The sequence below is a fragment of the Salvelinus fontinalis genome, chromosome 32, assembly GCF_029448725.1.
Source record: "Salvelinus fontinalis isolate EN_2023a chromosome 32, ASM2944872v1, whole genome shotgun sequence".
NCBI classification, from domain to species: domain Eukaryota; kingdom Metazoa; phylum Chordata; class Actinopteri; order Salmoniformes; family Salmonidae; genus Salvelinus; species Salvelinus fontinalis.
This window is the reverse complement of record NC_074696.1, coordinates 37,024,859-37,048,278: the sequence shown is the minus strand read 5'-3', so window position 1 is coordinate 37,048,278 and position 23,420 is coordinate 37,024,859. Positions and strand designations below refer to the sequence as shown.

General features: G+C 43.6%; 1 protein-coding gene across 1 annotated transcript in view; it reads right to left on the bottom strand.

Moving 5' to 3' along the window:
- Positions 1–23,420, bottom strand: part of LOC129831229 (retinoic acid receptor RXR-beta-A-like) — a 33,253-nt gene that overhangs the window by 7,868 nt on the left and 1,965 nt on the right. The window contains exons 3-9 of the mRNA XM_055894402.1: positions 16,607–16,836; positions 9,362–9,509; positions 8,414–8,593; positions 7,775–7,798; positions 5,079–5,239; positions 4,683–4,812; positions 504–636 (exon numbers count right to left, since the gene is read on the bottom strand). Coding sequence (XP_055750377.1) covers positions 504–636; positions 4,683–4,812; positions 5,079–5,239; positions 7,775–7,798; positions 8,414–8,593; positions 9,362–9,509; positions 16,607–16,836 — 1,006 coding nt within the window. The remainder of the gene's footprint in view (positions 1–503; positions 637–4,682; positions 4,813–5,078; positions 5,240–7,774; positions 7,799–8,413; positions 8,594–9,361; positions 9,510–16,606; positions 16,837–23,420) is intronic.

Below are 23,420 nucleotides of genomic sequence, written 5' to 3'. Positions count from 1 at the left end.
CATGCTACTGAATAAAATACTGACATCTGCCAATGTAAAACAGAATAGATGAATCTCCCTTCAGTCAGGAAAATGATTCAGCTCATTTCAACAAATCATCATGACTCCAAAGAGAAACGGACATTTAAATGAACAGTAAACTGGAACAGGCATAATTGGCCACCATTTCAATGATTCAACGGATGACTATGACAGACAGTGTATATATGACGGCGTGTATGATCAAATAAAACAAACGGCCATTACAAAAACACTAGACATTTATTGTTTAAACCAATGAAGAATGCTTTAATCATTCAGAGGCACCTTTTTTCAATCTTTCTCCCTGCAGTTTATGACCTTCTCTTTGAAAATTAACATGCAAAAGGTTGCTTCTATGTGCTTCACCGAGGTCCATGGCACGTGTGTGTGTGTGTGTGTGTGTGTGTGTGTGTGTGTGTGTGTGTGTGTGTGTGTGTGTGTGTGTGTGTGTGTGTGTGTGTGTGTGTGTGTGTGCCTGTTACCTGTCGAAGATGGCTCCCACGCCAGCGCTGTGGGCGCTGTTCCTGTGCACATGCAGGCCAGTGGCCAGTAGGATGCCATCTTTCACGCTGATGGAGCGGTGAGAGAAGGAGGCAATCAGCAGCTCGTTCCAACCTGGAGAGAAGAGAGAGACCGGGTCAGCCATGTATTTGTATTTATTAAGGATCCCCATAAGCTTCTGCCAAGGCAGCAGCTACTCACACGACTGGACAGTAAGTCCAGGTGCGACAAAACCAGGGCCCGTAGGACCTGCAGAGTTGGGACCAAGTCACTATTATTCGAGTCCCGAGCAAGTCTCAAGGTGTGAGTCTCAAGTCAAGACTCGAGTCAAGTCCAAGTCGTGCATTCTAAGAGCAAATCAAGTTGAGTCACGTTTTTCAAGTCAAGTAGAAAAAAAAATATATACAAGCAACAACTTTGTCTATTTATTGAGGCTACCAGACAGCCATTTTCATTATTTTGTCTACTTGTAGCAGGCATGAAATCAGCAGAAGGCAAGGCAGTTTGACTGCTCAGAGTGTAGATTTATTTACAGGTCTTGATGATCCAATGGTGAAAGCGCCATATCATACCAAATATACAAGTAGATTGACCAAATATACACGGGCAATAGCCCAAAAGAAATAGCCTCTGTTCCTGTATCAGGCTTAACCGGCTCTATCTTAACAGACACAGGTAGAGGGCAAGACTGTTCAGCCTCTCCTGGAGAAACCACATGGAATCTGTCTAACAGGAGCTCAAACAGGTAGGCCTACATTTATATACCAACTTGGCTCCCAGGACCATACAATTACCCAACTGGCAATTACAACCAATCAACTGATTCTACAATGTAAAAGGCAATTTTCACATCAATTGTTACAATCGTCTTAATCGGATTTAATAATTTTTCAAACCCACGCATACATGGAACAATCAGTGCGTTCTATGCACACTGAGGCGCGAGCGCTCCAATTACGCACAACAGAAGTGACAGAAATATAGGACACAAACACACCGAACTCTGACATGACCCGGAAAATATGAACAAAGGAAACCCTATATTTAATTAAACAAACAGAACTTCTACCTCATGAGTCTTGCGAACGTTCATGCGCACTATAAAGTGCACTGCCTCCTCAGAGCAGGGTAAGAAATGGTTGGCTAAATGAACATGTGTTGTAGGCCTATCAAACATGAAACAGAAATGTCTACGTGTTGCAATAAATGGTACGGGATGGAATGATGAAACGCTATTAGTGACTTTACTATTAAATGGAATATACGGTGCCTTCCAAAAGTATTCAGACTTTTTCCACATGTTGAAACGTTACAGCCTTATTCTAAAATGGATTAAATAAAAAATAAAAACTCAGCAATCTACACACAATACAATAATGACAAAGGGAAAACAGGTTGTTATTTAAAAAAAAATAAAGAAATACCTATTCACATAAGTATTCAGACCCTTTGCTATGAGACTCCAAATTGAGCTCAGGTGCATCCTGTTTCCATTGATCATCCTTGAGATGTTTCTACAACTTGATTGGAGTCCACCTGTGGTAAATTCAATTGATTGGACACGATTTGGAAAGGCCCCCACCTGTCTATATAAGGTCCCACAGTTGACAGTGCATGTCAGAGCAAAAACCAAGGGATGAGGTCAAAAGAATTGTCCGTAGGATAGTGTTGAGGCACAGATCTGGGGAAGGGTACCAAAAAAGGTCTACTGCATTGAAGGTCCCCAAATACACAGCGGGCTCCATCATTCTTAAATGGCAGAAGTTTGAACCACCAAGATTCTTCCTAGAACTGGCCGCCCGGCCAAACTGAGCAATCGGGAAGCATGGTGGTGGCAACATCATGCTGTGGGGAGGTTTTTCAGCGGCAGGGACTGGGCGACTAGTCAGGATTGAGAGAAAGATGAACGGAGCAAAGTACAGAGAGATCCTTGATGAAAACCTACTCCAGAGAGCTCAGGACCTCAGACTGGGCACGAAGGTTCACCTTCCAACAGGACAACGACCCTAAGCACACAGCCAAAACAATGCAGGAGTGGCTTCGGGACAAGTCTCTGAATGTCCTTGAGTGGCCCAGCCTGAGCTGGACTTGAACCCGATCGAACATCTCTGGAGAGACCTGAAAATAACTGAACAGTAACGCTTCCCATCCAACCTGACAGAGCTTAAGAGGATCTGCAGAGAAGAATGGGAGAAACTCCCCAAAAACAGGTGTGCCAAACTTGTAGCGTCATACCTAAGAAGACTTGATGCTGTAATCGCTGCCAAAGGTGCTTCAACAAAGTACTGAGTAAAGGCTCTGAATACTCATGTAAATGTAATATTTCATTTTATTTTTTTACATTTTAGCAACAAAAAAAAGTTTTTTTTGACATTATGGGGTATTGTGTGTAAATTAATAAGGGCCATTAAAAAATATATATATTAGAATAAGGCCGTAACGTAACAAAATGTTTGTAGTTAAAAGTGTTAAAAGTCAAGGGGTCTGAATTCTTTCCGAAGGCACTGTACATTTACCACATAGGGCCTATGCATTTAAAAGTGTGAGAGCAGCAGGAAACATTTCAGCAAGAGAAAAGGCAAATGCACGCTTCATAAGTAAATGATCAATTTCAAGCAATTGTTAGGCCCACATACTAAAAGACCAATAGGCCTATGCTAGTTATTGTTGCGCCTATGCTAGTAATTGTTGCCCCATTGCTGGGGAGCTTGCAAAGTAAACAGTTAATATTATTGATGGCAATTTTTTTTTGAAGTTGCATATTTATTTATTATGACAATTCTCTCTCCCTATCATTTGACGTTTGCGTTGCACCGATCCTATAGCTGTACAGAAAATCAGCAATCTGCTCGCCAGCTCATCCGACCTGTGTTGATTGACAGTATGCTGGTGTAATCAGAGTGCAGAGTTTGCATTTCACTAAACAATCTGTTGTAAACACTAGACAACATGTTCTTTTACAAAGGCGATGCGGCGACTACTGTCTCTGGCTGCGTGAGTAATCCACAGAGACTCTGTGCCACAAAATTAGTGACAAAACATTACAAAACCTGGCCAGATAATATCAAGTCATCAGTCAAAGTTGAGTCCCGAGTCTTGAGGCTCCAAGTCAAGTCTCGAGTTATTTTATTTTCTATCAAGTTGAGTCTCAAGTCATCAAATCAGACTCGAGTCCAAGTCATGTGACTGAGTCCACAACTCTGAGGACCTTCCTTGTTTATAGTGTTGTTAAGAAGGCAGAGTAGCGCTTTATCATGGGCAGACTTCTCCCCATCTTAGCTACTGTTGCATCAACATGTTTTGACTTGCTCAATTTCATCATTATTAATTAGAAGATTTAGTTGATTGGTTTAGTGAATGATTTGTCCCAAATACAACGCTTTTAGTTTTTTTAAATATTTAGGACGGACTTATTTCTTGCCACCCATTCTGAAACTGACTGCAGCTCTTTGTTAAGTGTTGCAGTATATTTCCCTCACTGTAGTAGCTGACGTGTAAAGTGTTGAGTCATCCGCATACAAAGACACTAACCTTACTCAAGGCCAGTAAGGGGCCTAGACAGCTGCCATGGGGAAATCCTGATTCTACCTGGATTATGTTGGAGAGGCTTCCATTAAAGAGCACCCTCTGTTCTGTTAGACAGGTAACTCTTTATCCACAATATAGAAGGGAGTGTAAAGCCATAACACATACATTTATCCAGCAGCAAACTATGATCAATAATGTCAAAAGCTGCACTGAAGTCTAGCAAAACAGCTCCCACAATTTGATCAGCATCAATTTCTCTCAGCCAATCATCAGTCATTTGTGTAAGTGCCGTGCATGTGCCGTCCTTCCCTATAAGTGTGCTGAAAGTCTGTTGTCAATTTGTTTACTGTAAAAAAGCATTGTATCTGGTCAAAATGTGAGGCAACTGTATTATAAAAGATAGTCCACGAGGAGAGTCAGGGTTATCAGCCTATCCATGTAGGGCTGTGTACGGCTGTGTTTTAATGAAGTCAAAGCTGAGCAGGGCCGTGCTCATAAGGGTGCATGAAATAAACTTTTTAAATAGAAAACAAACGTTTTATTGGATATGTCCAGGTATTCCTCCCTGCTTCAGTTTGCTTTCTTCCATTTGGTGGCAATGAACATGAAAGGCGAAGGCTTTTTGAACGTACCGGCGCGTAGCAGGATGACCTGGTCGTCCAGGGCCAGCTCAGAGAAGTGGGGGACCCTCTTGGCCCACTCTACCAGGGTAAACAGCTGCTTGTCTGCAGCCTGGCAAATGTTGGTGACCGGGTCATTGGGCTGGAGAGAGAAACAGAGGGAGAGAGACTGGCTTCAACATAGGGTACAAAATAGAGACTACAGGCCTTTGGATCCTTTTTTTTTTTTTAAGTGGGTCTGTGGTCTCAGAATCTACTGTATCACAATAAATTGTTGGTGCAGTCGCACAATCCCATGTCTAGGAATAATAATAGACAGTGTGAGGAACGGAGTAAGAGAAATTGGTATGTGTGCATCGCAGTGCCAGATGGTGGGTCACACACAGAAACACACACACACACATTTACCGAGCTGCCCTCGGAGGTCCCGTCGGCATGCACCTCGGTCTTCTGCTCTACGGCCATCTCGGCCTCCAGGATCTTTTCCACGGGCATCTCCTCGTTGACGGCGCTGGTCGACTCCGCCTCACTCTCCCGCTCCTTGTTCCTCTGGCGCTCTTCCTGTACAGCTACAAGGGCACAGGAAGGGCCGAGGGAAGGAGCGGGAGAGTGAGGCGGAGGGGAAGAGAGTCGGGGGAGCGAGAAGGAGAAAGGCACAGGAGGGGAGGGAGGGTGAGAGGGGAAAGGGAGGGAGTAGGACAGATGGTGAAAAGAGAAAGAAAGGGCAGGAAAAGGCAGAGTGAGAGGGGGGAGAGCAAACGGGAAGCAAAGTGAAGAAAAAAAGAGAAAGGTGAGAGATAAAGGAGGGGAAATAAAAAGGGAAGAGGAATAGGGAAAAAATAAAGAGACCAAGAAAAAAGTGGATAAAGAGAGGAATGTAAGTAAAGCAGAGAGTAAAGAATGACAGGTAGAGAAAAAGAGAGCGAGATACACAGATATGTACATTTCCCGGTTAGTTCAAACAACAATGCTTTCTTTACCTTTCACACCAGGGGTCTCAAACTCAAGGCCTGGGGGCCACATCAGGCTCGCAAGCTGCTTTCTTGTGGCCCCAAGACTGATATCTGATTCCCATCAGCCCTCAAGAGGATTTTCCTATTAGAATCAACCCACAATAAGGTTTCTCACTATGGCACATTACAGGTTATATATATCTTTGGAGTCACCCCAGACCACATAAACTGGCACAACAATACCAATCATCGGTGCACTACTATCAGAGAAGGCAGGGAAATATGTTAATCAGACCCTGACACCACAGTAATATATGATTGCAATACGATTATCCACAATGTCAGTGATACTGACAACACTAACACTTCCGCCCCACTAGAAGCGTCCCGTTGCCATTAGCGTTGTGGCAATGTGATGTTTTTCCTGCTACAAGCACATTGTTGCTAGTGGTTGTACTAAATTGCCTGTTCAAGGGCAGAACGACAGATTGTACCTTGTCAGCTCGGGGATTCGAACTTACAACCTTTCGGTTACTAGTCCAACGCTCTAACCACTAGGCTACCCTGCCGCACTAGGCTACCCGGAATGGCCCTAGTCCTCACCCTCCGATCCAACAGGTCCCAGACGTGCTCAATATGAAAGATCCGGGCTCTTCGCTGGCCATGCCAGAACACTGACATTCCTGTCTTGCACGAAATCACACACAGAACGAGCAGTATGGCTCCTTGGCATTGTCATCCTGGAGGGTCATGTCAGGATGAGCCTCCAGGAAGGGTACCACATGAGGGAGGAGGATGTCTTCCCTGTAACGCACAGCGTTGAGATTGCCTCCAGTGACAACAAGCTCAGTCCGATGATGCTGTGACACATCGCCCCAGACCATGACGAACCCTCCACCTCCAAATCAATCCTGCTCCAGAGTACAGGCCTCGGTGTAACTCTCATTCCTTCAACGATAAACGCGAATCCGACCATCACCCCTGGTGAGACAAAACCGCGACTCGTCAGTGAAGAGCACTTTTTGCCAGTTCTGTCTGGTCCAGCGACGGTGGGTTTGTGCCAATAGGTGACGTTGTTGCCGGTGATGTCTGGTGAGGACCTGCCTTACAACAAGCCTATAAGCCCTCAGTCCAGCCTCTCTCAGCCAATTGAAGACAGTCTGAGCACTGATGGAGGGATTGTGCGTTCCTGGCGTAACTCGGGCAGTTGTTGTTGCCATCCTGTACCTGTCCCGCAGGTGTGATATTCGGATGTACCGATTCTGTGCAGGCGTTGTTACACGTGGTCTGCCACTACCAGGACGATCAGCTGTCCGTCCTGTATCTCTGTAGCGCTCTCTTAGGCGTCTGACAGTACGGACATGGCAATTTATTGCCCTGGCCATATCTGCAGTCCTCATGCCTCCTTGCAGCATGCCTAAGGCATGTTCACACAAATGAGCAGGGACCATGGGCATCTTACTTTTGGTGTTTTTCAGAGTCAGTAGAAAGGCCTCTTTAGTGTCCTAAGTTTTCATAACTGTGACCTTAATTGCCTACCGTCTGTAAGCTATTAGTGTCTTAACGACCGTTCCACCTGTTAATGGTTCATTGAACAAGCATGGGAAACAGTGTTTAAACTCTTTACAATGAAGATCTGTGAAGTTATTTGCATTTTTACGAATTATCTTTGAAAGACAGGGTCCTGCAAAAGGGACGTTTCTTTTTTTGCTGAGTTTATTAGCTTCTTGACTTCATAAATCTTTGTACAATAACCAGTGGTGTATAGTCGAGGCCATATGCAACCAAAATCAACTTTATTTCTCATTACTCCAAATCACAAGATAGAATGAACGCGCGCGTCAAGTATTGCACCGATTCTTGAGCTTGGACGCTGACATTGGATGTGATGCAACGTGAGTGCAACACACGCAGTGAAGCAGCTTTCATTGATTTAAAAGGAACCATTTCCTCAGCGGCTGACGGCAATGCCGGACACCTGATGGCTATAGTGTAGCAGGGCCATAAGACTTACTTTGTCTCAGACCCGTTTCATACCAATACATTCTGCAACGTACCTCACACAGAAATGGGCCATCAGAACAAAACAACATAAAATATTGTTTCTCACACACTCCCACATCACTCCTTCCCTCCCTCTTTTCTCCTTACATCTCTGTCGTTCATCTTGGACCACTACAGAAGAAAGGAGAGAAAATGAGAGGAAACAAGAGGGGAGAGAGGGGGACAGGGGTTAGTGTTTACAAGGCTCTCCATCCCCCTCTCTCCACCTCCTTTTCTCGCTCTTTCCATCCCCTTTGAGTACAATCAATACTCTCCCCTTAGAAATGTATATTACAATATTCTAATAAAATCTTAACGGCTCTTAGACATCTTTATTATGCATAAATTATTTCAGTGGATTTAAGACAGATATTTGAAATAGTTTCATAGCAAGTAGGCTATACAATATTTTTGTCAACAATGTCAATGTTATTACAGCAGGACGGTTGGTGAGTGGAGGTTTTCCGGTTAGGGTACACCTGACCACACACAAGTTGTCCCATCAATCTTCTTTCTACTTTCTTACTGTAGCAAGTCAGACCCAATTTCAATAGGGATCCTAGCTCTCCCTCCCGCTTTCATCAGCCTCTCCTCTCCCTTGCTTGGTCTCGCTCTTTAGATCTCCCATTGCATCCCTCTCAGTCTCTCCCTCCATGTCAAGCCTTTACCCTACCTGGTGATAGCGTTGCCCTTTAATAAGATATATTGAACGCGAGTTGAGGACAGCAGACTGCCAGGCCCCCCTACCTTCCCTCTTCATGCCACAGGCCAGGCACTTCTGGTAGCGGCAGTACTGGCAGCGGTTGCGCTGGCGCTTGTCCACCAGGCAGTCCTTGCTGTCCCGGCAGGTGTAGCTCAGGTCCTTGCGCACCGTGCGCTTGAAGAAACCCTTGCAGCCTTCGCAGCTGTACACTCCGTAGTGCTTACCTATAGAGAGAGAGAGAGAAACAAAGAGGAAGAGAGAAAGACAAAAAAGAGGAATGTAAAAAGACATGACAGAAAGAGAGGGAAGAGGGGGATAGAAAAAGGAGGGAAGGTAACTTCAGTAACAAACCACTTTCAATAATTCAGGCACAAAGCCTACAGCACATAGTTCTTCAGGTGTGTACATGAAGTGTTTCGGTCCGTTTTAGTAGAACTGAACTCGTAAATAAACTGAGTAAATGCTTCGCACAGACAAGGGAGATATGAAAAACAATTCCCTGCTGGGTTTTTTATTTTATGCAGCTTTTTAAAAATGTTCTATGAAGAGGAAAGGAGTAGTTCACCCCAAAATCAAGGGTTATCTGATGTTTCCATACCTCAAGTGGTATAAGTCCATGTAGCCAATGCCATCTGTTGTGTAGATCCCACTATGCACAGCAGAAATCTGTGGGTGTCAATCCCAAATTCATGGGAAAAGAAAATCGACACACACCACCTAACTAAATTTCATTCAACGCCTGTCAAATTTCGGGCAGAACAATCCTTTAATAAACAAAGCATATCGCACCACAAGTGCGTCTCTCTCTGACACAGACCCTCAATCCCAAATCAAAATCCCACCCCAGCCTGTCCTAAAGATGGAAGAGTAAACAGTTCAACTTGTCTTCTCACAGGCTGGGTGGGATTTTTTGCCATATTACTTACACCATTCAATTTCTCTCCGATCTCCACCACAAGTGCATATGGTCTAGGGGCCGATTTGGGACTCACCGGAGGAGCGGTCGCCGCAGATGGCACACAGGCGCTTCTGGGAGATCATGGGGCCCCCTGGGCTATGGCCCCCCAGCCCGAACGGAGGCTTCACGTCGTCCGAGCTGCTGACCGCGTGCAGTCCCGACATGGACACTGTGGAGTTGATCTGGAGGCCGAGAGAAAGGAGGAGGATAGGGGCAGAAGTGAGAGGGGAACTACTGAATTGAAGGGGGTGGGAGGAAAAGTCACTTATGTGTGACTTACTGGCAGCACATCAGTCATTAGTTCGATTACTTGGAGTCATCGATACAGAGTTGTCATCAAAAAACATAATTTACCTTCATGCATTTAACAATGACATACATACTGCCAGTTCTCTCTTTGAGTGGGCTGATTGATCAGTATTAAAGCAACATTAAATTTCCTGTTCGCATGCCCAGGCATCATCGGCTGAGAAAGGAGCATCTGGGCCTCGCCTCCCTCGCCCTCAATGCAGTAGAGATTACAGAGCACTTCTCACCAACACCAGCTTAACTTCTTATGGCTGAAGGGGCAGTATTGAGTAGCTTGGATGAAAGGTGCCCATTGTAAACGGCCAGCTCCTCAGTCTCAGTTGCTAATATATGCATATTAGTATTAGTATTGGATAGAAAACACTCTAAAGTTTCTAAAACTGTTTGAATTATGTCTGTGAGATTAACAGAACTCAAATGGCAGGCAAAAACCTGAGAAGTTCCACTTCCTGTTTGTATTTTTTCTGGGGGTGCCATATTTTCAACCAAGCTCTTATTCAAAATACAGAGACATATGGATGAGTTTTCACTTCCTACGGCTTCCACTAGATATCAGCAGTCAACAGAACTAAGTCTGATGACTCTAATGTGAAGGGGGGTCGAAGGAGACAGAATTTAGTATGAGGTGCCATGAGGTGACCATGCATTCAACACGCGCGTTCACGTGAGAGGCAGCTCTGTTCCATCTCTCAATTGAAGTCGATGTAGTTCTCCGGTTGGAACGTTATTCAAGATGTATGTTAACTACATTCTAAAGATTGATTCAGTACATCGTTTGCCATGAAAACATGCATGTATTGTGTAACATGAAGTCCTATGAGTGTCATCTGATGAAAATAATCGAAGGTTAGTGATTAATTTTATCTCTATTCTGGCTTTTGTGAAACTATCTTTAGCTGGGAAAAATGGCTGTGATTATTGTGGTTTTGTGGTGACCTAACATTATCGTTTGTAGTGCTTTCGCTGAAAAGCCTATTTGAAATCGAACACTTTGGTGGGATTAACAACAAGATTACCTTTAAAATGATATAAGACACATGAATGTCTGAGGAATTTTAATTATGAGATTTCTGTTTTTTGAATTTGGCGCCCTGCACTTCGACTGGCTGTTTTCATATCGATCCCGTTAACGGGACTTCAGTCATAAGAAGTTTTAAGCAGGTTAAGTCTCAGGGCATCCTCATAGCCTGATTAAATCATGAGGACGTTTGAGTAGAATCAGAGGGAAAAAGTGAAATGAGGGGAGGAGAATGAAAGCGACAATGCCAGGGAGGGATATGAGGGGAAAAAACACTGAGAAGGACCATCTGACATGAGAGAAGATAGAGGGAATAAAACAAATTTGTTTGGATATTCACTACAGTGTTGCCACTGCGAGCCCCTTGGACAAATAATATTGTACCTAGATGAAAAAAAATAATAATTACAATGTTCACAGATGCACATACATTCAAAGTAGATTTAAAAACTGTACTTTGTGCATGTGAATTTATGCTTTTTATGTATATCTTTCATTGAAATATTGCAGAATACGTTCTCTATTTTCTAGACATACACAGGAGGACAGGGAGAGTTTGACCTTTTGATGTGTGATTTTGAGGGCAACCAATGATTCATCCACTGGCACCCTTCATCTAAAATGTCAGAAATGAATCATTACTGAATTCATTTAATATTTTTGGAGGTTTTAAAAGTATGAACACGTTCAAAGTGTACGACCGAGAGACAAATAGCCTACTTCTACCATACAACTAAGAGCAGGGCAACGTGTTAAAAAAGGACCAAGATAATGCTGTTTCATGGTTGGTTTTGCAGACAAAAACTGAATTGTTACCTGGATTTTTAAGAATTACAATATCTATACTGAACAAAAAATATAAAATGCAACATGTAAAGTGTTGGTCACATGTTTCATGAGCTGAAATAAAAGATTCTAGAAATTCTCCATAACCACAAAAGACGTATTTCTCTAAAATGTTGCGCACAAATTTGTTTACATCCCTGTTAGTGAGCATTTCTCCTTTGCCAAGATACTCCATCAAACTGACAGGTGTGGAAAATCAAGAAGCTGATTAAACAGCATGATCATTACACAGGTGCACCTTGTGCTGGGGAGAATTAAATGCTCACCTTCTATTTTGCCCTGTTTATCAAAAGCGTTGGAAAAACTTGTCAATAATCAACTGACTGTCTTTCTTGATGTCTATAGTATTCTCTCTGGTATGCAATCTGGTTTCTGCTCAGGTTATGGATGTGTCACCATTGCCCTTCATTCTAAGCAATGTTGTGCTGCTATTTTTATTGACTTGGCCAAAGCTTTTGATACAGTTGAGCATTCCATTCCTGTGGGCCGGCTAAGGAGTATTGGTGTCTCTGAGGGGTCTTTGGCCTGGTTTGCAAACTACCTCTCTCAAAGAGTGCAGTGTATAAAGTCAGAACATCTACTGTCTCAGCCACTGTCTGTCACCAAGAGTGTACCCCAAGGCTCGATCCTAGGCCCCACACTCTTTTCAATTTACATCAACAACATAGCTCTGGCAGTAGGAAGCTCTCTCATCCATTTATATGCAGATGATACAGTCTTTTACTCAGCTGGCCCCTCCCTGGATTTTGTGTTAAACGTTCTACAACAAAGCTATCTTAGTGTCCAACAAGGTTTCTCCGCCCTTAACCTTGTTCTGAACACTTCCAAAACAAAGGTCATGTGGTTTGGTAAGAAGAATGCCCCTCTCCCCACAGGTGTGACCTCTGAAGGTATAGAGCTTGAGGTAGTCACCTCATACAAGTACTTGGGAGTATGGCTAGATGGTACACTGTCCTTCTCAGCACATATCAAAGCTGCAGACTAAGATTAAATCTAGACTTGGTTTCCTCTATCGTAATCGTTCCTCTTTTACCCCAGCTGCCAAACTAACCCTGATTCAGATGACCATCATACCCATGCTAGATCGGCAGGAAAGGGTGCTCTCGAGAGGCTAAATGGTCTTTACCATTCGGCCATCAGATTTGCCACCAATACTCCTTATAGGACACATCACTGCACTCTATACTCCTCTGTAAATTGGTCATCTCTGTATACCCGTCGCAAGACCCACTGGTTGATGCTTATTTATAAAACCCTCTTAGGCCTCACTCCCCCCTATCTGAGATGCCTACTGCAGCCCTCATCCTCCACATACAACACCTGTTCTACCAGTCACATTCTGTTAAAGGTCCCCAAAGCACACACATCCCTAGGTCGCTCCTCGTTTCAGTTCGCTGCAGCTAGCGACTGGAACGAGCTGTAACAAACACTCCAACTGGACAATTTTATCTCCATCTCTTCATTCAAAGACTCAATCGTGGACACTCTTACTGACAGTTGTGGCTGCTTCACGTGATGTATTGTTAAAGTTAAAGTGAATATGCATAGATAATAACAGAGATTAGCAGCGGCGTAATGATTAGATGTTCAGGAGTCTTATGGCTTGGGGGTAGAAGCTGCTTAGAAGCCTCTTGGAACTAGACTTGGCGCTCCGGTACCGCTTGCCTAGTCTATGACTGGGTTGGCTGGAGTCTGACAATTTTTAGGGCCTTCCTCTGACACCACCTGGTAGAGGTCCTGGATGGCAGGATGCTTGGCCCCAGTGATGTACTGGGCTCTACTCACTACCCTCTGTAGTGCCATGCGGTCAGAGGCTGAGCAGTTGCCATACCAAGCGTTGATGCAACCAGTCAGGATGCTCTCAATGGTGCAGCTGTAGAACCTTTTGAGGATCTGATGACCCATGCCAAATCTTTTCAGTCTCCTGAGGGGGAATAGGTTTTGTCGTGCCCTCTTCACGACTGTCTTGGTGTGCTTGGACCATGTTAGTTTGTTGGTGATGTGTACACCAAGGAACTTGAAGCTCTCAACCTGCTCCACTACAACCCCGTCGATGAGAATGGGGGTGTGCTCGGTCCTCTTTTTCGTGTAGTCCACAATCATCTCCTTAGTCTTGATCACGTTGAGGGAGAGGTTGTTGTCCTGGCACCACACGGCCAGGTCTCGGACCTCCTCCCTATAGGCTGTCTCGTTGTTGTTGGTGATCAGGCCTACCACTGTTGTGTCATCTGCAAATGTAATGATGGTGTTGGAGTCGTGCCTGGCCGTGTAGTCATATGAGTGAACAGGGAGTACAGGAAGGGACTGAGCACGCACCACTGAGGGGCCCCTGTGTTGAGGATCAGCGTGGCGGATGTGTTGTTACCTACCCTTACTGCCTGTGGGGCGGCCCGTCAGGAAGTCCAGGATCCAGTTGCAGAGGAAGATGTTTAGTCCCTTATCGATGAGCTTTGAGTGCACTATGGTGTTGAACGCTGAGCTGTAGTCAATGAATAGCATGCTCACATAGGTGTTTCTTTGTCCAGGTGGGAAAGGGCAGTGTGGAGTGCAATACAGATTGCATCATCTGTGGAGCTGTTAGGGCGGTATGCAAATTGGAGTGGGTCTAGGGTTTCTGGGATAATGGTGTTGATGTGAGCCATGACCAGACTTTCAAAGCACTTCATGGCTACAGACGTGAGTGCTATGGGTCGGTAGTCATTTAGGCAGGTTATCTTAGTGTTCTTGGGCACAGGGACTATGGTGGTCTGCTTAAAACATGTTGGTATTACAGACTCGGACAGGAAGAGGTTGAAAATGTCAGTGAAGACACTTGCCAGTTGGTCAGCGCATGCTCGTACTACACGTCCTGGTAATCCGTCTGGCCCAGCGGCCTTGTGAATGTTGACTTGTTTAAAGATCTTACTCACATCGGCTGCGGAGAGCGCAATCACACAGTTGCCCGGGAACAGCTGGTGCTCTCCTGCATGTTTCTGTGTTATTTGCCTCGAAGCGAGCATAGAAGTAGTTTAGCTTGTCTGGTAGACTCGTGTCACTGGGCAGCTCTCGGCTGTGCTTCTCTTCGTAGTCTGTAATGGTTTGCAAGCCCTGCCACATCCGACGACCGTCGGAGCCAGTGTAGTACGATTCAATCTTAGTCCTGTATTGACACTTTGCCTGTTTGATGGTTTGTCGGAGGGCATAACAGGATTTCTTATCAGCTTCCGGGTTAGAGTCCCGCTCCTTGAAAGCGGAAGCTCTAGCCTTTAGCTCAGTGCGGATGTTGCCTATAATCCATGTCTTCTGGTTGGGGTATGTACGTACAGTCACTGTGGTGGGGACGTCATCGATGCACTTATTGATGAAGCCAATGACTGATGTGGTGTACTCCTCAATGCCATCATTTTACCACTTTTTTATTGATCGAGTCACTGGTGCATCCTGCCTTAATTTTTGCGTGTAAGCCGGAATCAGGAGGATAGAATTATGGTCAGATTTTCAAATGGAGGGTGAGGGAGAGCTTTGTACGCGTCTCTGTGTGTGGAGTAACATGCTGATAGAAATTTGGTAAAACAGATTTAAGTTTTTCTGCATTTAAGTCCCCGGCCAGTAGGAGCGCCGCCTCTGGATGAGCGTTTTACTGTCAGATTGTTGTCTCTACCTTCTTGCCCTTTGTGCTGTTGTCTGTGCCCAATAACGTTTGTACCGTGTTTTGTGCTGCTACCATGTTGTGTTTCTACCATGTTGTTGTCATGTTGTGTTGCTATCATGCTGTGTTGTCATGTGTTGCTGCCAAGCTGTTGTTGTCTTAGGTCTCTCTTTATGTAGAGTTGTGGTGTCTCTTGTCGTGATGTGTTTTGTCCTATATTTGTATTTTATTTTTAATCCCTACCCACCTCCTGTTGCAGCATGATAATGCACGGCCCTATGTCGCAAGGATCTGTACACAATTCCTAGAAGCGGAAAATGTCCCAGTTTTTCCATGGCCTGCATACTCACCAGACCCATTGAGCATGTTTGGGAAGCTTTGGATCGACATGTACGACAGTTTGTTCCAGTTCCCACCAATATCCTGCAACTTCGCAACAGCCATTGAAGGAGTGGGACAACATCCCACAGGCCACAAACAGCCTGATCAAATCTATGCGAAGGTCAAATCTATGTCGCGCTCCATGAGTCAAATGTTGGTTACACCAGATACTGACTGGTTTTCTGATATACGCCCCTACTTATTTTAAAGGTATCTGTGACCAACAGACGCATATCTGTATTCCCAGTCATGTGAAATTCATAGATTAGGGCCTAATTAATTTATTTTAATGGACTGATTGAAATTGTTGCATGTTGCGTTTATATTTTTGTTCAGTGTAGATATGTATTGTTTCACGTTAGCCTTTGGTAGTTCTCCGCAATTTCACTTGACCTACAGGGCTGGGAATTGCCAGGGACCTCACGATATTATCACGACGCTAAGCTGTCGATACGACATGTATTGCAATTCTCACGATTCAATACGAATTTAAATGAGATACTTTGATTTTATTGTGATTCAATGTTCCAAACATATTGCTCAGCATATTTCTGCTGCAGAGAGACAAGACAGAGCCATGATAATACGATCAGTCATGGAAATAAAAGTGCTGAAAACAAAAATATGGAATACTGGAGTTTTGGTGCAGGTATAGCCAACTAGTGCACAAATAATATAGCGATATTGCCAAAACGATACAATATATCGTCACAAATAATATCCCGATATGTAACTGTATCAATTTTTCCCCCATCACCATTGCCCTATAACATAAATCACAGTATATAGCAAATTTTGGGCGCCATAAAATAGCAGCCAAGGTTTATTTACCATAAGAAGTGCCCTCAACAAGTGATATTCTTCTCAACCAATCACCAAAGAGGCTGATGATGCTGGCAGAGACGCACATGTTGACTGCAGCCTATAAAGTCACACTTGGTTCTCACAGGCCACTAGTGTAAAGCAGCATTTATTGACCCATAATGCTAACTTTCCATCTCTGAATGGCCCTGAGAGGTGATGGATGAAAGGTAAGGCAGAAGGAGAGGAGTGGTAGAATAGAAGTGTTAGCTACCTGTCTGGAACTCAGGGCTCACCTGGGGGCTGCTAATGGGGCCGTAGCCCACCGAGGGTGTCCCGGGCAGGCTTGGCGACCCCAAAGAGGAGCTGATGACAGAGAAGGGCGAGCCCATGCTGCTGATGGGGCTGTTGATGTCCGAGGTGAAGGGCGGCAGAGACGTCATGGCGGCAGCTGTGGGGGTCAGAGGGGGTGAGCGCTGGCCCGAGGGAGGGGAGGACACAGAGGAGCTGTCTGGGCTGCGGGAATCTGGTGAAAAGGACAGGGATTACATGGCAGAGAGTGATGATACCCTACATACAACTCAAGTTTAAGAAAATATCATTATTGATAGTTTCCCTAGCTACAATGAAGTTAGTCGCCATACCCTAGCTCAACACCAACAATTTAAAACAGGCAACCAAAATACTTCCAATCCCGATTAAAAGACAAATACAGTGTAGCGCAGTGGTCACCAACTGGTAGATCTTCAATGCATTCCTAGTGGATCAACAAACATTTCTGTAGAAAAGTCCAAAATAAAGGCTTACGCTCCTTTTATTTTTTGCGGTGTTGGCGGTGGGTGCACTTGATTCAAAAGCCCTGCGCAACGGGTAGGCAAAGTGTTCCCATTTTCAACCATTTCATTTGTCTGAAAAGGCAAACTCTGCCTAGCCGGCAGATCCGTGGCTAAATCGAGTGTGCCTTCTGCGCTGGCCAATCGGATAGCTCACAACACCGCGTACGGCTTCCACGACCCTGGCCACAGCAAAGTTTGATACAAGCCTACGTGAGATTTCATAACTTTAAAATCATGACCAGAGAGAGACTGTGAATACAGCAAAGAGCATTTGTTTCTATGAGCGAGTTCATGTCGAAGGTTATTCAGCACTGTCAACACTATTACAAAACATAAAACACTACTATAAGTAGCCAAGTGTATCCGATAACCCTGCGTTTTTATTATTATTAGTGGCTCGTCATGTCTATTTTAATATTAATAAATATTTCACTTTCTCTGGTCATAGGAATAACAGGAATTTGTGCAGAAGGAAGATGAGGTGCGACTCAAGTTTAGCCATTAGGTGGAAGATGATATCCCCTCTCTCTGGTCAGTCTCACCTTTATTTAACTAGGCAAGTCAGCTAAGAACAAATTCTTATTTACTATGACGGCCTACCCCGGCCAAACCCGGACGACGCTGTGCCAATTGTGCGCCGCCCTATGGGACTCCCAATCACGGCCGGATGTGATAGGAGCCATACAAAAAAGGAGAGAGCGGGGACTGCTGCTCTCTCCCTTCCTCTGCTGAGACTAATGCCATGTTCAATACAACTCAGACTTACGTGTGTTCAAGACAACTGGGAACTCAGTTCTCAGTCGAGTTCCCAGTTGTCTTGAAAGCACCATGACCATCAGATGCAGGTACCATCAGTCCAGTAAAATAGAAAAGCAAATTATTTGCGAATTATTTCAATTCATGCTCAGCTGTGGCTCACAAGTGCTACACCAACTGATCTATTTTGTTATCAAAGCTTGAGTTTTGAAATATAATATGGTCTGAGAAGAACAATATTGGCAGGCCAGGTAAATAGACAACATGCTGTGATAATGTATTAGGCCTACTGCACAAACCTCATTCTTACAGAACTGTTTTTATTAGGTTAATATTACATTTTTAAAGAAACGAATCTGAGCGATAGATCTCGGCTTGCTTTTTATTTTTGGTACTTTTACCCCTTTTCTCCCCAATTTCGTGATATCCAATATACAGTATTGTCCCATCGCTGCAACTCCCGTACGGACTCCGGAGAGGCGAAGGTCGAAAGCCATGCGTCCTCCGAAACACGACCCCGCCAAGCCGCACTGCTTCTTGACACATGCTTTCTTAACTCAGAAGCCAGCTGCACCAATGCGTCTCCTCCGTACAGCTGGCGACCGAAATCAGTGTGCATGCGCCCGGCCGCCACAAGGAGTTGCTAGAGCGAGATGGGACAAGGACATCCCAGCCGGCCAAACCCTCCCCTAACCCGGACGCCGCTGGGCCAATTCTGCGCCGCCTGATAGGTCTCCCGGTCGCGGCCGGCTGCGACACAGCCCGGGATCAAACACGGACCTGTAGTGGCGCCTCTAGCACTGCAGTGCCTTAGATCGCTGCGTCACCCAGGAGGCCCATGGCTGGCTTCAGGACCGTGCAGACGGCTCAGAGCATGGCAGGAAGGCTGTTTGCCCGGCTGGCTGGCTTTAGGACAGCGCATAGATGCAGTTCTGCATTGAACAGTGCAACTTGTCTCAAAACAGTGCAGAGGTGAAGATAGCAGAAGATGGCTAGTTAACTGCTGTTAACATATAGCAGCTAATTTCTATATGACGTGTGTTGTAGAATGTTAAGTTCCCTATCGACTGAGGTGAATGAAGTTACAGCAGCCAATGTGATAATGGTTGGAGTCAATTTATTATCTTTTTTTTTTTTTGCATTTGGAGTTTTTACTGTGTAGAAATACAATAAATGAGCTTCAACTTTATAATAACCCCCCCACCCCCCCCAACCCACTTTGCCATACCCTAGGTTTAGCTGAAATGAAGCTAGGCCTTATATATCTCTGGGAATAATTATGTATAAGCAATAATTAATAACAACAACCACGTTTCCATCCAACCATTTAATGCGGATGAATTACCTAACATGAAAAAAGTAATGACCGGGCTGATGGAAACATGAAATGTTGGTACAAATTTAAAATGCCGACAGACAATTTGTTCGTTTAACATGGTGGGATCTTTTTGTGTGCAAATATAATGTGCAAATATTGATATCATAACCATCATATCGAAGTCATGCCGTGTGGTGTTCCCACTACGACTCGGGAAAGCATGCAGTTTATTAGGCTACAGATTAAATACATTCACAAGGTGGTGAATGTGAAAGGTGATGATGAGCTTGATGCTCCTTTTGAATAAATATCGAGGGTCTTATTCTGATGACATGATGATCGATGCTTGGCTGCCGTTTGATATATACAAATAATGTCGCTCTTATCCATAATAATCTCATAATATAGGTAGCCTACCCGCACTGTATCTGCGAGCTGTTGGCTAGAGCGCATGTACAAAGACCAGAGAGGGCACATTTGCTATATAAGGGTTTTCGTGACAAAACCATCAGTTGAAAATGCGATTGAAACAAATTTAACTTGTCTTTTTTTACTTGTACATGGGAATTTGACGGCAAAAGTTATTTTCATGTGCACTACGTCATCATGCACAGGCTTTTAGCCACAAAACTAAGTTTGATGGAAACATCTCTGGTGGGTAAAATGCACATATTGTTTTATGCAGAATTTAGATTATTTGCATGAAAATCTGTCACAAATTGGATGGAAACCTAGCTAGTAATAATAATTCATTTTGTAAAGTGCATTTCCGACGTTCATTGCACATCAACAAGTATACACACCCCTTGACATTTTCCACAATGTTGTGTTACAAAGTGGGATAAAAATGTATTTATTTGTCATTTTTTTGTCAACGATCTACACAAAAAACTCTGTAATGTCAAAGTTGAAGAAAAAGTAACTTTGTTTTTATCATTGGAAAATAAAACAAATATATCTTGATATATCTTGATTAGATAAGTATTCAACCCCGAGTCAATACATGATAGAATAACCTTTGGCAGCTATTACAGCTGTGAGTCTTTCTAAATCGAAGATCTTTGCACACCTGGATTGCACAATATTTTAAGAAAATATTCAAGCTCTGTCAAATCGGTTGTTGATCACTGATAGACTACCATTTAAGTCTTGCCATAGATTTCCAGGGCAGATTTAAGTCAAAACTGTATCTAGGCCACTCAAGAACAGTCAATATAGTCTTGGTAAGTAACGCCAGTCTATATTAGGCCTTGTGTTTCAGGTAATTGTTCCTGAAAGTTACATAACATTGTTTAAATCAATTCAAACTTTATTTGTCACATGCGCCGAATACAACGCTTACTTATAAGCCCTTAACCAACCATGCTTCTAAGAAGTTAAGAAAAAAAGTGAACTAAAAAAAATAGATAAGAAATAGAAAATAAATGTAACAAATAATTCAACAGCAGCAGTAAAATAACAATAGCGAGGCTATATACAAGGGGTACCGGTACAGAGTCAATGTGTGGGGGCACCGGTTATTCGAGGTAATATGTACATGTAGGTAGAGTTAAAGTGACTATGCATAGACCATAAACAGATTAGCAGCAGCGTAAAAGAGGGGTCTGGGTAGCCCTTTGATTAGCTGTTCAGGAGTCTTATGGCTTGGGGGTAGAAGCTGTTGAGAAGCCTTTTGGACCTAGACTTGGCGCTCCGGTATCGCTTGCCGTGCAGTAGCAGAGAGAACAGTCCATGACTAGGGTATCTCCAAGTGTCTGGTGGAATAGACTGAACCAGGTTTTCCTCTAGGATTTTGCTTGTGCTTAGCTCTATTCCGTTTCTTTGTACCCTAAAAAACTCCCTAGTCCTTGCCGGTGACAAGAAAACTCATAAAATGATGCAACTACCACCATGCTTGAAAATATGAAGAGTGGTACTTAGTGATGTGTTTGATTTGCCCCGTACATAACTTTCTGTCCTGAATACAACTTTTTTGCAGTATTACTTTAGTGCCTTATTGCAAACAGGATGCATGTTTTGGATTATTTATATTCTGCTACTCTGCTTCTCCTATCACAGCCATTAAACTCTGATTTAAAATCACCATTGGCCTCATGGTGAAATCCCTGAGCGTTTTTTCCCTCTTTGGCAACTCGAATTAGGAAGGGCGCCTGTATCTTTGTAGTGACACACTGTCCAAAGTGTAATTAATAAATACTTGAAGGGATATTCAATGTCTGCTTCTATTTTTTTACCCACCTACCAATAGGTGCCCTTCTTTGGAAACCATTGGAAAACTTCCCTCGTCTTTATAGTTGAATCGGTGCTTGAAATTCACTGCTCGACTGAGGGACCTTACAGATAATTGCATGTGTGGGGTACAGCAATGGGGTAGTCATTGAAAAATCAAGTTAAACACTATTATTGTACACAGATTGAGTCTACGCAACTTATTAAGCACATTTCTACTCCTGAAATAATTTAGGTTTGCCATAATAACAGGGTTGAATACTTAACTCAAGACATTTCAGCTTTTCATTTTTTATTAATTTGTAATCATTTCAAAAAACAAAATTCCACTGTGACATAAGGTATTATGTGTAGATCAGTGACAAAATCTAAATGTAATACATTTTAAATTCAGGCTGTAACACATAATGTGGAAAAAGTCAAGGGGAGGTGGGGTACTTTTTGAAAGCACTGTTAGAAAACAAAATTCAGCAACAATAGAGTAAGATGTACAGAAAACAAATCACAATACATCAAACCATTGCCTACTAATACAAAACAAGAGATTACGCAATTCATTTAGCATTTATTTAACCTTTATTTAACTAGGCAAGTCAGTTAAGAATAAATTCTTATTTACAATGACGGCCTACACCATCATAAAACATAAAAAGCTAGCTCGAATAGGTAGGTCTTTAATTGTGTTGTAAAAAAGGAAATTGAAGCTGCCTCCTTGACATGTGTAGGTCACCCATGATGCACAGGCTTGTAGCTGGTGTGACCAGCCTGTTTTTGAGTCTGACAATCGTAGTGTGCGTGCAGGAGAATAGTTCTCTATACGTTGGCATATGTATTTAAGTGCATCACCCTTGAGGGCCTGTATTGAACAGGAAGCCAATGGAGGTTGAATAAAGCAGAGTAGTTTGATTAATCAGGCTGTATTTAAACAATTGGTATATACAGCCTGAAACAAATGACTGTAAAATCGTGTAAATGTTCCTTACCAGCCAGAATGTTGAATAAAATTACATTTGAACTTAATCTACCAGTTGTCTGTGGTGTTGGTCCTTCAGATGGTCGAAATACAAGACAAAATATCAACAGGAAAGTATTGTTTATTGTTAAGAGCGCCTGTAGTGAAGTTTCTATTATCACCTGGCACGTGCAAAACCATGTAAATACCTGATGACTTCAGTTCGTATGCATGCATCGTTTGCTCATGACCGAAGGCATGTGCACAAGATGGAAGTACATGCACGCAAAGCCCGCATACTTACTGAAGTCAAGTTATATTAGTCGTATGTACGGGATACACAGTCCAACTAAACACATACTTGCAGGTTCCTTCTCGACAATGCAACAATAAGAAATAATAAAATATAAGAATACAGAGTCAAAGGCTCAGTAGAATAGTTAATACATGAAAACACAATGTATAGCCCAATATTTCCACGTGTTTAGGGGAAGGGAGATTTGGGGGCAAGTGTTTAAATTGTGCAGTATTTAATACTCATAATAAGAGTCTGGTAGCAGCAGTTGTGTTGTATGAGTGGATATCTGTGTGTGAGTGCATGTGTGCGTAGAGTCAGTGCAGGTGGTCCATCCCGTTCAGCAGTCTCATGGCTTGTAGAAAGAAACTGTCTCGGAGCCTGTTGATATCAGACATACTCCAATACTGTCTGCCCGACGATAGGGGAGTGAACACTTCGGGGCTGTGGTCCTTGATGCTGATGGCTTTCCTCAGGCACCATTTTGAGCAGACGTCCTGCATGGGTGGGAGCACGGTCCCAATTATGTACTTATGTCTCCTGACCTCTCCTGTCTCAGACTCCAGTATTTATGCTGCAGTAGTTTGTGTCGGGGGGCTAGGGTCAGTCTGTTATATCTGGAGTACTTCTCCAGTGTCCTGTGTGAATTTAAGTGTGCTCTCTCTCTCGGGGGACCTGAGCCCTAGGACCATGCCTCAGGACTACCTGGCATGATGACTCCTTG